Source organism: Palaemon carinicauda, chromosome 14 (assembly GCF_036898095.1).
Source record: "Palaemon carinicauda isolate YSFRI2023 chromosome 14, ASM3689809v2, whole genome shotgun sequence".
Classification (NCBI taxonomy): Eukaryota; Metazoa; Arthropoda; class Malacostraca; order Decapoda; family Palaemonidae; genus Palaemon; species Palaemon carinicauda.
In genome coordinates, this window is record NC_090738.1 from 9,959,190 (window position 1) to 9,974,189 (window position 15,000).

General features: G+C 42.0%; 1 protein-coding gene across 2 annotated transcripts in view; it reads left to right on the top strand.

Annotated features, from left to right (window-relative positions):
* The window catches only part of Vps13B (vacuolar protein sorting 13B), a 418,333-nt gene that overhangs the window by 382,497 nt on the left and 20,836 nt on the right, over nucleotides 1-15,000 (top strand). The window contains exons 41-42 of one of the 2 annotated variants that reach the window (XM_068386782.1): nucleotides 10,727-10,876; nucleotides 11,866-12,102. In XM_068386782.1, coding sequence (XP_068242883.1) covers nucleotides 10,727-10,876; nucleotides 11,866-12,096 — 381 coding nt within the window. In that variant the 3' untranslated portion in view covers nucleotides 12,097-12,102. Of the gene's footprint in view, nucleotides 1-10,726; nucleotides 10,877-11,865; nucleotides 14,331-15,000 lie in introns of those variants that run through there. The other variant, XM_068386783.1, reaches the window with a different exon arrangement.

Genomic DNA, 15,000 nt, shown 5'->3' on the forward strand with positions numbered 1-15,000 from the left:
GGTGGTAGTAGCATTAATAAATTATGAAAGCTATTTAAGCACAATTATACTAGTAAAGATAGATTATGCATACAAATTTCCTCTTCCTTATGTCGATAGTATACGTTAGAGTTTCGGTGATTTAAGTAACCAAGATCTCGCCCTGCGCTAGGCTACCTAGCCTATCCACTTAAGTATACTTTCATTATCCCCGGTTACCCTCGTGTATCGTTTTATCAATTCGATAGGAGATAGTATATCTCCTAGAATTAATTATATAATTCGATACTCGTCTCCTGTGGAGATTTAAGGGTAATCCCTCCTTCCCTCTGAGTGCCGCCATAGGCGACAGCCCTATCGTAGTCTTGCAATAGAGTAGTTCACTCAGGCTTGACTAGGCTAGTGTTTTCTGTCTCCCACCCTTGCCGGCGAGTATACCGGCCTGGGTTTTCGACAGAACCTCAGAGTATTCAGTCTTTCTGCCGGCGGCCGAGCGGCAGGGTGAGTAGTCACTCCCCTGCCGGCTTAGAGCTGCCGGCATAGGAGGCTAAGCCTGCCTAAGGCACACTTGAAGTGTTAGTATGATGCCGACATCTTCTCCCCTGCGGTCTAGAAGACTAGTCCTGTTTCGGCAGACCCTAGGCTGAAGAATAGATATTCTTCTGCCGCCTAGGATGGCGCCGATACCGAAACAAAGTTTCTCCCTTGTGTGGAAATGGTGGAAATCCTGCCGCCTTCTTCTACACTTGATACAGGACCCTTTTCCCTGCCCCTCTTTTTCCTTTAGTGATGGCCAAGCTATCGCAATCCTCTGGCCGTCGTCCTGCAATCTCACCGCTTGCCGGGTAGAATGTGGTGCCGGCCGGGCTCCTACATAAGCAGCTGTATAGTCACTCAGTCTTTCCCTTATGGACACAAGGCTCCGGAAAAGGTTGTGCCGGCTGTGACTTCTGCCAGTGGGAGACCCCTTTGCTGTTGAGTGTTCTTCAGTCCTCCTTTGGTCTGCCATCCACATTCCTGAAACCGGCAATGATCTGCAACTGATCTTGTGGCTGGATGGAAGCTTGAATGATGCATTCTCCCCTTCCATTTGAACCCTCATTCTGGAAGAAGGCAGTAAGGTTATATACTTACACCCTTATTTATTGTAAACATACATTTTAATAAGGCAGCCCTTCACTCCATGCTTTCTCTGTCTCTGTCAGCTAGTGCCGCCATCATGTTGGCTGGACCGGTGCCGTCAGGTACTTACTCAGTCAGCGGCATGCCGGCTGGACCCGTGCCGTCAGGTACTACCCCGCCGGCGACATGCCGGCCGGACTGTGCCGCCAGGTGCTAGCCTAGCCGGCAAGATGCCAGCTGAACTACAGTATATGATTGTACAGTAGCCAGTATATTTGCAGTATAGTATATACTGCAGACAGAAAACTATAGTATATATTATTCAGTAGTTATTTTCCAACATACCTTGTGTATCCTTGCACAGTCTATTGCTGAGACCTATCCTATATTGAAAGAATATAATTCTTTCAATACTCTGATTAGAGATCAGTTAATAACTTACCCCACAATATTAAATAATTTAAGAAGGGTCAGTGGTAGTGTACACTTATTCTATCCCTAGAGGTTAGAACCCTTCTCTTTTGAGTTTGCCCTAATGAAGGAAACTCTATAACCTTAATATTGGGGGGAGGTCACAGCTATTGGCTGGAAAGGATACACAAGTATGTGTCTTTCCTAGTTTCCTTCTAGCTTACTATCCTAAGCTATAATGGTTAAAAATATTAATATTTTGCATAATCTGTTTGTCATGTGAGATAAACAACCGCATACTCATTTAATTTTCCTTTCTTTACAGGAGGAACCCCAGATGAAATGCGATGCGATCTTCTGCAACCATAGGAGTAGGAACCTCTACGGTCACAAAGCGTGCAGGTCTCATGCCCCCTGCACCATCACTACCGAAATCCTGCGGTACTGAGACCCCCAAGACTGCAATATCTGCTGGACCTTGGTGACCGAATGTTTAGACGACCCCAAGTCAACGTAGTCGAGGGATGCGGCACGAGAAAAGCTGCGCAAGTGGGTACGAGGGTTCCAGAAGAACTCTCCGGGACCATACCTACCTAACGATAGGATGCTTAGCTTGCTATTCCCGAAAGCGGGTAGTGAAATTGTCGTGCCCCAAGCATGACCCGGACCTCCCTGCGTCCAGATTGCCATCAAGACAGATGTCAGTGAGGCGATGCAGAGCATGGACATCCACCAGGAGGAAAGGATGTCTGAAGTGTCTAGGGACATTGAAAAGGATCTACTAAAGGATTATTCCGAGGAGGAGTCTACTCTACCTCCGGAAGAAGATGATGATGTTGAGTCGGAGTCCCTTTTGTCTGTGCCGGCACCGGAGCCGTTACCCTCGACATCTTCAGCTTCTACCCCTCCATTGGACAACATGAACCAGACACTGGCCCATCTTACGGCCTTAATGGAGAACATTCGCAAGCAAGGCGAAGCAAGGGAAGCGAGACTTGAGAGAGAGCCCCGTGAAGCTCGACTTACCGCCTCCCGAGGGTCATACAAGCGACCCAGAGTCCAAGACCTCCCAGCCTGTTCCAAAACCAATCCCTGGAGGTATGCGGAGTTTATGCCGATTACTAACGGCAAACTCTATATCTCGGAGAAGATGGGAGCCGTCCTCTTAGACGACATCCAGTTTTGGCCAAGCTTTAACGCTTACCCTGATTGCTGCATTCGACTGAAGCATGAACCAACGCCAAAAGAGGAGACGGAACCGAAGGAGGTCATAGTTTTCGACCACGATAAGGCACAGGCTCTCTTGTCGAGTAACCTGAAAAAGGCGGGCTATTCAAACTCGAAAGTGTCCGCCTTGAGCAAGAAACACACTACCTTTCTTGCTCCTCCTTCAATAGCTTTCCCCTTTACGTCAAAGGCATTTAAAGCTGTTGCCAAGGCAGTGGAGACAGGCAAACCATGCCCTGCACTAGAGGAGTGTAGGCCTCTGTCGTTAGCCTTGTCCAAGGAAGAGAAGGAATGGAAGTAAGTCCACCTAACCTTCTCAGTAGGGAAACTGGACGCGGACATCGCTGGACGACAGTTTAGCGAGAATCTCCCTAAACTTTCTGACTTTCTCTTGCGCAGCGAACAAGAGATGAAGGAGAGACTTGTTGCATCTTTATCCCTACAAAACTGCTTAGAGATGTGTGCAGGCCAAAGAAGTACCCCAGACATGCTTTTGGTCCTGGCAAAAATGCATATGGCCACCCTAGTAAAGGACCTGTATGCTTTCATGAAGGCTAGGAGAGCCTGTAGAGAGTTTGTGTTCGCTGCTGCAACAGTGAAACACGAACCCAGGAAGCTGATATCTTCTAACATCTGGGGTAAAGACCTCTTCCCGAATGAAGTAGTTAAAGAGGTAGTTGAGAAAGCCACCACGGAGAATAGGAACCTTCTCCAGAAGTGGGGCATCTCCTCAAAGAGGAAGTCTTCCCCAGATGCGGGTCCCCAACCTAAAAGGAAGACGAAGAAGCCTAGACTTCCCCCTCGGCCTGCTCAACAACATCCCACAGTCACCATGACCGCGGTGCCCAAGTGGTGGCCCAACTACAGACCACCTTCCAAGTGGTGCCTCAACAGCTGGTTGTCCAGTCACCAGCATTCAACCCCGGGTTTGAGAAGCAAACTACTACCTTTCGACCGAAAGGTAAAGGATCCAGACCAGGCTCCCCTAGACATCCCTCAAGAGATAGGGGAGGACGTGGTCGAAGAGGTAAACCCTCCGGACAATCGAAGCAAGGAGATGCTTCTGGTAGGAGGGAGGTTCCAACATTTTCAGGATCGATGCACCTTCGATCCTTGGGCCCACAGCCTAATCAAGAATGGACTAGGATGGAAGTGGAACAAGTCTCCACCATCATTTCCTCAATTCTTCCAACACTCCACCCCCTCATTAGAAGAATATACCTTAGAGCTCTTGAACAAACAGGTTATAAGGAAAGCAAAGTCCATCAAATTTCAGGGAAGGCTGTTTTGTGTTCCCAAGAAGGACTCAGATGAAATCAGAGTCATTCTGGACTTGTCGCCACTCAACAAGTTCATAGAAAACAGCAAGTTCAGGATGTTAATCCTTTAACACATAAGGACCCTGTAACCCAAAGGGGCGTTCACAGTCTCGATAAACCTGGCAGATGCTTATTAGCACCTTCTAGTCAGTCGCCCCCTCCCCTCCTACCTAGGATTCAAGTTACAGAAGAAAAAGTATGTCTTCAGAGCCATACCCTTTGGACTAAACATAGCCCCAAGGATCTTCACGAAACTTGCAGACGCAGTTGTGCAACAACTACGCCTAGAAGGTGTTCAGGTAGCAGCGTACCTGGACGACTGGCTGGTGTTAGCAGCATCCGAAACGGCTTGTCTACAAGCATCCAAGAAAGTGATCCAGTTCCTGGAAAATCTGGGATTCAAGATCAACTTCATGAAGTCTTGACTCTCTCCAGCTCAAGAGTTTCAATGGCTGGGAATCCATTGGAACCTGAGGTCACACCGCCTCTCCATTCCCTCAGGGAAGAGGAGGGACATCGCAGGGTCTGTCAAGAAACTACTGAAATCCGATAGGATTTCAAGACGCCAACAGGAAAGAGTACTGGGCTCTCTCCAGTTCGCAGCAGTAACAGACCCAGTGCTAAGAGCACAGCTGAAAGATGTGTCAGGAGTCTGGAGAAGATACGCATCAAACGCTCGAAGAGATCTAAAAAGACCGATACCGACCTTACTACGATCACTTCTCAAGCCGTGGTCGAAGGCCAAGAGCCTAACGAGGACCGTGACCTTGCAACCACCTCTGCCATTGGTGACCATCCACATGGATGCCTCAACGGAAGGAGGGGGAAGTCACTCCCATCAAAGGAAAGTCCAAGGGACTTGGTCATCTCTGTTCAAGGCCTTTCACATCAATATTTTGGAGGCCATGGCAGTCCTCTTGATGTTGGGAAAACTCTCCCCTCGCAGATCAGTCCACATCAGGCTGATCTTGGACAGTGAAGTGATAGTGAGATGTCTGAGCCGACAAGGCTGGAGATCGTCCCATATTAACCATGTGATATTAGCCATCCTTTGTCTAGAGAAAAAGAAGAGATGGCACTTATCAGCAGTTCACTTACAAGGGTTCCGCAATGTGACAGCGAACGCTCTATCCAGGCTCAAGCCGATAGAGTCAGAATGGTCCCTAGACGCAGACTCATTCTTCTCCATCTTGGAAGAAGTCCCGGAACTGCAGATCGACCTCTTCGCGATGAGCGACAACAAGAAACTACCTCGATACGAGGACCCCCTAGCGGAGACAACGGACGTCATGTCCCTCGGTTGGAATGAATGGACCCGGATTTTCCTGTTCCGTCCAACCAATCTCCTGCTGAAGGTCCTCAACTGCAGCCAATCCTGGCAGTTAGTATCAAAACAAAGCCTTTTCATTTAAGGTCAATACAATCAAGACAAAGTTCCAAGCTGGTGACGTAAGACAACTTCAAGCTCAATGGAGAACCCTACATTACGGTTCACGACCTATACAGTGAGTCAACAGGGTCTGGACATAAGTCTCCCAACTACCTTCTGATAACGGAGACACAATCGTTTTTTTTTTTTTCTTTTTTTTTTCTTTTTTTTTTTTCTTTTTTCACTAAAGTGTACACTACACTAATATCCTAAGAATCCCCTACACTAAATCATTGCTTGCCCTCACACCATTGAGGGAAACCCCACCTCGCACGGTAAAGTCTTCTCGAATAAGGGGGAAGAAGAGCCTGCCTCCGTCGTTGTTGGAGTCCTGCATCTCTCCCAGGAGGGAGTCAAAGGACCCCAAGACAATACCGGGAGGCCCCTAGCACTGGAATCTAGAGGCTCAGACATTCTTCTGTTATGGAAACGAACCGGTTTGAGCCTAAGGACGTGGAGCAGGCTGCTGAGAGGTGAAGGAAGTCACCAAGACTCCCTCCTACATAGGGCTTTGACATTCAAGCTTTATAAACCTCCAGCACCCCAGCAGCCAAGTCCCACCAAAACAACGGCAGCGAAGACAGTGGTGTCTAAGCCTTTTCCGGTCAAGGACAAGAAAGGCAAGAAGTCCTCCCGGGAAGGGAAGAATCCTAGAGGGAGCAGCCGAGGCCGCAAACGCTAGGATTGGCAGTCCCCCTGCAGGTCTGCAGTGGGAGGATGCCTACAAGGTTGCGCAGACAGGTGGCAGCAACTCGGGGCCGATTCCTGGACGATTTCCGTAATCAGTCAGGGATATCGCGTCCCGTTCACAACATCTCTACCTCCACTGAGGATGAATCCTGTGTCATTTAGCTCCCTTGCCATGGGATCAGCAAGGGGCGGGCCTTTAGGGCAGAGGTCCAGATTAAAGCAAACTCCGTTCAGCATGGAGACCGCAAACACAGTCAGTTTTGCAATGAAGCCGCAAGATTTCATGTGTATACTGGATCTGAAGGACAGGTACTTCCAGATCCCAGTCAATCCGTCTTCAAGGAAGTACTTAGGATTCAGCCTAGACCACAAGGGGTACCAGTTCAAGGTGCTGTGTTTCGGTCTCTCCACAGCACCAGAAGATTTTACCAGAAGTGTTCACCCTAATATCATCGTGGACACACAGGATCGGCATCCGTATCCTCCGTTAACTGGATGACTGGCTGATCCTAGCAGACTCGGAGTCATCCCTTCTTCGACTCCGAGACAAACTTCTAGGACTTTGCCAGGATCTGGAGATCATGGTAAATCTCGAGAAGTCCTCTCTGCTTCCCACTCAAAGACTGGTTTACCTAGGCATGATTATAGACACCAATCTCCACAAAGCTTTCCCATCAGACGACAGGATAGCAAGGATGAGAAGGGTCGCAAGCCCTTTCATCAGTCGAGAAGAGCTTCCAACCCAATCGTGGTTACGTCTCCTCGGTCACCTTTCATCCTTGGCTCGTCTAGTTCCCAACGATCGCCTCAGGATGAGATCTCTCCAGTGGCGGCTCAAGTCCCGGTGGAATCAAGGTTGCGATTCCCCGGACGTCATGATCCCTATGGGTCCTGCGGAACGGACGGACCTCCAGTGGTGGGTGACAGACGAGAACCTACGAAGAGGAGTGAATCTTCTCGTCCTTAACCCGGATTTAATGCTGTTTTCGGACGCCTCAAAGAAAGGGGGGGTCCCACGTTCTGTACCACAGGACCTCAGGCCTGTGGTCAGAATCAGAAAAGTGCCTCCATATAAATCATCTAGAAATGAAGGTCGATTTATTGGCCCTTCAGCAGTTCCAACAATACCTGGCAGGTCACTCTGTGGTGGTAATGAGCGACAACACCACAGTAGTGGCTTACATCATCAAGCAAGGAGGTACCTTTTCGAAGCAGTTATCCCATCTTGCAGTAGAGATACTGAGATGGACCGCAGTCCGCTCGATTCTACTATCGACGCGTTTCATTCCAGACAAGAGGAATGTGCTCGCCGACAGTCTGAGCAGAGCATTTCAGATAGTGAGTATCGAGTGGTCTTTGTGTCATCTAGTAGCCAACAAAGTCCTGACTTTGTGGGGTTCCCCGACTGTGGATCTGTTCGGGACAGCGCTGATCTTCAAGATTCCACCGTACTTCCCCCCAGTCCCGGATCCCAAGGCACTCTGGCAAGATGCCTCCCAACAACGGGGGGACAACATCAACGTGTACGCCTTTCCCCTGTTCTGTCTGATGAGGAGGGTACTCAACAAGACCAGAATATCGGTCAATCTTTCAATGACCCTCATAGCTCCGCTATGTCATCACGCGGAATGGTTTCCAGACCACCTGCAATTCCTAACGGAACTTCCAAGAGAATTCCTTCCATGACACGATTTACTCAGACAACCACATGCCAGCATCTTCCACAAAGCTGTAGCTTTGCTACGACTTCGAGCCTGGTGACTATCCAGCATCTCCTCTCAGAGAGAGGAATTTTCACAACAAGTTGCGATTAGGATGTCTAGACATCTGCGAAAATCATCCGCATCTGTCTACCAGGCAAAGTGGAAAGTCTTCGGTGGTTGGTATGTTGGAAGGGGTATCTCTCTACTAGATGCCACTATTCCAGCAATAGCGGAGTTCCTCGTGTATTTGCGGGAAGAAAAGGCCCCTTTCTGTCTCGCCGGTGAAAGGCTATCGCTCGGCCTAGCCTTAGGCTCAAAGGAATGACCTTTTCTTCCTCGCTGGAACTTTCCCTACTCATACGAGCTTATGAACTTACCTGCCCTCAGTCGGATGTGAGACCTCCTCCATGGAACATGGTTCGGTTTCTCAGGTCTCTTAAGAGACCTCACTATGAACCGTTACCCAAGCTTCTGTTCTCCACCTAACTTGGGAGACGGTGTTCTTACTAGCTTTGGCTTCGGCCAAGCGAGTCAGTGAGCTTCATGGTCTCATATGACATAGCTCATGCAAGGGTATGGAGGGAAGGTAACGTTTAAACTCGTCCCTGGGTTTAGTGCTAAGACTCAAAATCAGGGGGGGCTGGGTGCTTGGTTCGACTCCTTCCGGATTCGAGTCTCCATTCTGTAACAGATGTCCCAGACCTTCTCCTACTGCGCCCAGTAAGGAGTCTGAGGTTATATTTCAGAAGAACGGCTACAGTCCGTCCCCAGGTGCAAACATTGTTAGCACTGGGAGGATTAAGAGGAGGGTCACCAAGAACTCCATCTCGGCATGGATTCGTAGGGTGATCCATCTGTCCCTGAATCCAGACCCTCCTCCGTCATGTCACCCTAGAGCACATGATGTCAGGGATGTAGCTACGTCCCTGGCCTTCAAGAGAAATTTCTCAGTGACGCAGGACCTTCACAGCCCACTACCTGCAGGACGTGACCCACAGGAGGCTCGATACATTTTCTATTGGCCCTGTGGTAGCTGCACAACATCTGGTTTAAAACCTCAAGCTCTTTAGTGGACAAGTAGCAGAAGGTTAAGGGCATTGTTACCTGGTCTTAGTCTGCATGAATGAAAATATTTATCTGGCCCTTACTCTTTTCTTCATCCTCCCCTCTCTTGGGGAAAGCAGCATCCTGGGTTCTCTGCACAGCTGACCTCAAACCACTGCAGGTAAACCATGTTTCCTTGTGTTCTGAATATTAAGATAATACTGTCACGTCCCCATACCCTGACGAGGTGGTATTGGGAGAGTCCTAGCCTAAAGTTTCCTTCTAAGGGACTACAGGTCAACTTCCTAGGACGAGTCACACTTCAGACCTTCACACACAGCTTACGTAGGCCGCAGCCCTTGCGCAGCAAGGTTCTAGCGAGGTGTAGGGACTCCTTATTGTTGAGTGCTGACACACTCAGATACTGAGTCCCCGGGCAAAGCCAAAAGCCAGTACTGGCTGGGACTTACCACCCTTCCTAAGGGGTAAGTCACCCATATTAAATAGCATGGTTTGTATTTCAGTTACGGAACAAATGACAAATTCATAGGTAATTTGTATTTTTCCTACCTATACAAACCTTAGCTATTTAATCAAACTTGCCCGCCAGCCCTATCCCCCGTGAAGTCCTACCTCTAATCAAAGTGAGCTCATCACAGGTGTGTGTGAGAGGGGGAGGGGGTGTGTAACAGGCTACCCTCCCTACCCCCGCTAACTAGCGGTGGGGTAGTAAACCCTCGTTAAAATTCTAATGGCTCGTCATTTCAGCTACGCCAAAAGTAATAACCCATATTAAATGGCCAAGGTTTGTATAGTTAGGAAAAATACAAATTACTTACGAATTTCATATTAGTAAACTTAGGGTTTAAATACCTTTTTTAGGGAGCTGTCATGTAGGAATAAACAATAAAAGTACAAAGTAAGGTTATCATAATTGTGTTATTTGGATTTTTCTAAGGAAAGAGCGAAAATTTTTAACAAATCTTTCGGAGCTCATAACTCAAAAACATACTTATTCACACTTTGGTACATTTTTCTCACTTATTTATTGTTCAATTGTAGAGAAAAAGATACTGTATCGTTAAAAAGAAGAATAAAAATCCCACAATTTTATGTGACAAAATTTTTATTTTTATTTTTCCCTTTTTTCATGATTATTTTGCGCGTAGATGAAAAAATTAAGAAAAAAATCTTTAAAAAAAAAAATGAAAATCTGTTATATGGAATTATTTGGTTTATAAAGTTTTGATGATATGATTTTCAATACAAGTGGTGTTATACTAGCAGAGAAAATATATTAGTGGAAAAAATACACCTAAATTTTTTTTTCTAATCATGATTTTTGCTAATAAATAAAAAAGTTTTTGATCAAATGACTTGAAATTTTTATATGAAGAAGGTATTATATACATCTAAAACATATACAGAAATGGTGTATTTTGAAAAATTAGAAAAAAAAAAATGCTGGACATAGCGGACGGTCCCCTTAAGGTAGTTATTAGATGTGCCTTACACACTCCACTTTTCTCTCATTTGGAGTTTTTACCTGAATTCTAGTATGATCCATAGGTTTATCTATACTATTTTCAAGTTTTTTTTTGGTTACTTCATTTATCTTTGACCAGCTACTTCCCTACCTTACTACTCCTGTAAATGTCTTGTCACACAATCACAGACTTGGTTTTTTTTTTTGATAACCTGTAAACTTCACATGTGTCAGTAGGATTATTTATTTGTGAGTAGTTTATTAGAAGCAACCAGTTATAAATGTATATTGTTATAGATATTTTCTTTCAAATCAGGTACTCTTCATATTGGGAATTGAAGAAGATGCCCAACAGCATGCCTTACCACTTCATGAAGTTACGTGGCGAGCCCATGCAAATGATCCAACATTAATTTACATAGAAAAAGTTCAACCAGAGCCCAAGCCACAGAATCCTGATATGGAGGTAAAATTTTATATGCACACGTATTTTGCACACTACTCTTTACTTATCCAATAAGAATATTTTTATTCATTCTGTATTATAGGTAGTAGGTTGGCCAGGGCACCAGCCACCCGTTGAGATACTACTGCTAGAGAGGTATTGGTTCCTTTGACTGGTTGCGGCTCATTTTCCTTTTGCCTACACATACACTGAATAGTCTGGCCTATTCTTTACATATTCTCATCTGTCCTCACACCTGACAACACTTGAGATTATTAAACAATTCTTCTTCGCTCAAGGGGTCAACTATTGCAATGTAATTGTTCAGTGGCTACTTTCCTCTTTTAAGGGTAGAAGAGGCTCTTTAGCTATGGTAAGCAGCTCTTCTAGGAGAAGGACACTCCAAAATCAAACTGTTGTTCCTAGGTCTTGGATAGTGCCATAGCCTCTATACCATAGTCTTTCACTGTCTTGGGGTAGAGTTCTCTTGCTTGAGGGTACATTCGTGCACACTTCTATCTTATTTTTCTTCATCTTGTTTTTAAAGTTTTTATAGTTTATCTATGAAAGATTTGTTTTAATGTTACTGTTCTTAAAATATTTTCTTTTAATTGGTAATTACTTCTCTTTTAGTTTCCTTATTTCTTTTCCTCACTGGGCTATCTTCCCTGTTGGAGCCCTCGGGCTTATAGCATCCTGCATTTCCAACTAGGGTTATAGCTTAGGAAGTAATAATAATAATAGTAATATATTCCTTACTGGGCTATTTTCCCTGTTAGAGCCCTCTGGCTTATAGCATCCTGCTTTTCCAACTAGGGTTGTAGCTTAGGAAGTAATAATAAAAATAATAATAATATATTAGAACTGAAAAAATGAAAATACCTTCTAATGACTGTTTAGCTTTTTATGGTTATTCAATTAGCGAAGTACAATTATTGTACAGTACTCTTCCATTGGACTGTTTGTTAGAACAGTTCAGTTAGTATTGAAGATGCCCTGATTTTCAACAGCCTGTGAGTGGCTGTCCAGAGCGAGTAGCTGACTATGTGAGAAGTACATGTAGTGAGGGGTTGGAGGTTGGTGGAATTGACTCTTCTGCTGCTTCCTCAGAAGAAGATGAACACGTCCCCGGTCACTTTCCTCGCATCAGGCTGTATGTTTCGCCAAGGTTGAGGCCTGCGTTGCTGTCTTCCATCAACATTGCAGCAAGAGCTAGTCAGGGGAGAGGGTTCATTGTTTAGTTATAGGTAAAAGGTTTATTTATTTTATACTCTTTGTCTTAGCTTGTCATCTAGCAAACATTTTGTTTCTAGTAGGCATCAACTTGATATTTTTACGTTAATTTATTAACTCTCCAATTAAAATGGTTATTACTTTGAATGTGTAATGCCTTTATCCTATTAAAATACATAATTATTTTGATTCTTTCTGTGTGACAGTAAATTTTATCATTGGATTACTTTTCAGTTATTTCCAATTTCCATCCTGCATAATTAAGCACAGTGTAACTTTAAAGCTAGATGGCAAGTTTTTTATGACAACATTATTTCTAGTGTGATTATCATATACTATTTGAACTTGATAGAGCATACAGAAGTATATTTTATTTATTATTGATGATTGGGATGTACTGTACAATCAATGAGAACTGCATTCCCTGGTGTTAATTAAAGTGAGTTGTAATTTAAGGTACAGTAGTACAATACAATAGTAACAAAGATTTTGAATCTGAATTTGAAACCTTTGTATTTACTTGATAGTTGATATGCAGAACTTGAATTTCGTTCCCGATCTCGATTGAAATGTTATGTAACTTGTGTGATTAAGGTATTTCATTAAACCAGTATATTTATTGCTCTGTTTGTCAGAAGTACAATACTTTACCGTATATTTGTATTTTACATTAAACTAGGTATTTTTTTCTAATATTGTAATGTTAAAAGTACTGTACAGTACAAGAGTAAGTGTAGCAGGTTTAAATTGCTCCTTGAATATTTTTGAGGAAACATGAATAGTTTTTAATTATTTAAGAGGAAAGAATTTTTTGCATTCTTTTGAAAAAATGAGGCCCTCCAAGAGAAACATATTTACAAATTTTTGCCCCATAGATTTGCTCCTTAAATGAGACAAAGGAAGTGTAAAATAGAGATTATATGGCATGTAGATTTCAGATGTAATGGAAGTTTTTTTTTTGTTTCTTGTTGTCAGATCCTAAGAGTAAGTGTAATTGTTATGATCTGAATGCAAACTTTTTTTATGATGTGATACACTGTAATGAAGTGAAATTTTAAGAATGCATAATATAGCATCCAAGTCTCTTAGATAGAATGAAATATGGTTAGTTGAATGAGGTATATTCAAGATTTTGTATAAGCCATTTTTCTTTATTTGCCAACTACTTCTTTGAATTTTGGATTCCAGCACTGTAGTGATAATTTGACATATTTTAAGAGAAGTATAAAATTAATAAATGGACAGCTAAGAGCTTCTCTAGCCTTGATATATGGCTGGTTGAAGTGATAAGTACAGATTTTTTGGCATTGCAATATAATGTATTAATCAGTTACACTACAGCATTTATATATTGGATCCCTATTAATGCAAACCAATACAGTTCATATTGGTTTGTTATCAATTTTAGTCTTTTCATTTGTAAGTTTGCCTATACAGAAAGACTTTCATTCTAAATAAATATGCAGCCATGTAACTAAGTTCAGATTTGATCATTTCAGATGGCATGCCATGTAGTATAATAGTTTTGCATTGAAACATTTAGTGGGTACCAATAACTCCAAGTTATGTTGTTTATGATTGCTAAGAAAAGTCAAAATGCATTTATTTGGTATCTATTAGATATAAATTAGTAGGAATAAGAGTACATTCTTGGTACATCTTCTGAAAATGTAAGGTATTATGGATTTATATTTCAGATACATTACTTTATTTCAGTGTTTTTGAGGGGTTATATAGTATGCCTTTTTAAATTTTCTTTACTAGTGCTCAGAACATTTGTAAAAGTGGATGAGTATTTTTTCACCATAAATATATACATGTATTCAGTAAGCTTTAAATTCATTTGATAAAGGAAAACCAATTCACATTTCCCATATCAGAAAAAAGTTTAACTGATCCAAGTACTTCCACTTTTTTCTTGAGATATATTATCTTGATAGAAACTGACTTAAGTAATGCCAGATTACGGTTTCAGTGACAGGCATAGAAACCACATAGGTGGTGGTAGTGCTTATACCAGGAAACTTCTTAGCTTTATTATTTTTTTAGATTTTTATGATATCAAAATTGCTCATCAGTAATTCATGGTTTCCCAAAAGTTTTGCTTGATATAGTTCCGCTGACAAAGGAGGATGTCACTGTGAATAACTTGATAGTTGCGTTTACATTTCGCCATTTTTCTGAGCTGTACCTTTTATGTATAGTATATTCGTGAGATATATCAATAACTTTCATTTGTAGTTTTCAGTCATATACTGTATATATGTGTATAAAGATTATGTATAATTTATATTACATATATATATATATATATATATATATATATATACATACATATATATATATATATATATATATATATATATATATATATATATACAGTATATATATATATATATATATATATATATATATATATATATACAGTATATATATATATATATATATATATATATATATATATATATATATATATATATATATATACTGTATATATATATATATATATATATATATATATATATATATATATATATATATATATGCACAGTACATATGTATTTATTCATATATACATATTTATATATATATACATATATGTATATATATATTTATATATATATATATATATATATATTTGTTTATATATATATATATATATATATATATATATATATATATATATATATATATATATTTGTTTATATATAAATATATATATATATATATATATATATATATATATATATATATATATATATATATATACAGTAGGGTCCCGAATTAAGCGTGTTCGAATTACACGATTCCCCTTTTCCGCGATCGCTATTTTTCAAAAATAAATTTTCTGTATCTACGAGGCTGTTCAAAGTTCGCGAGTCAAGCACTACAAAATGTATCAAATCTATTGT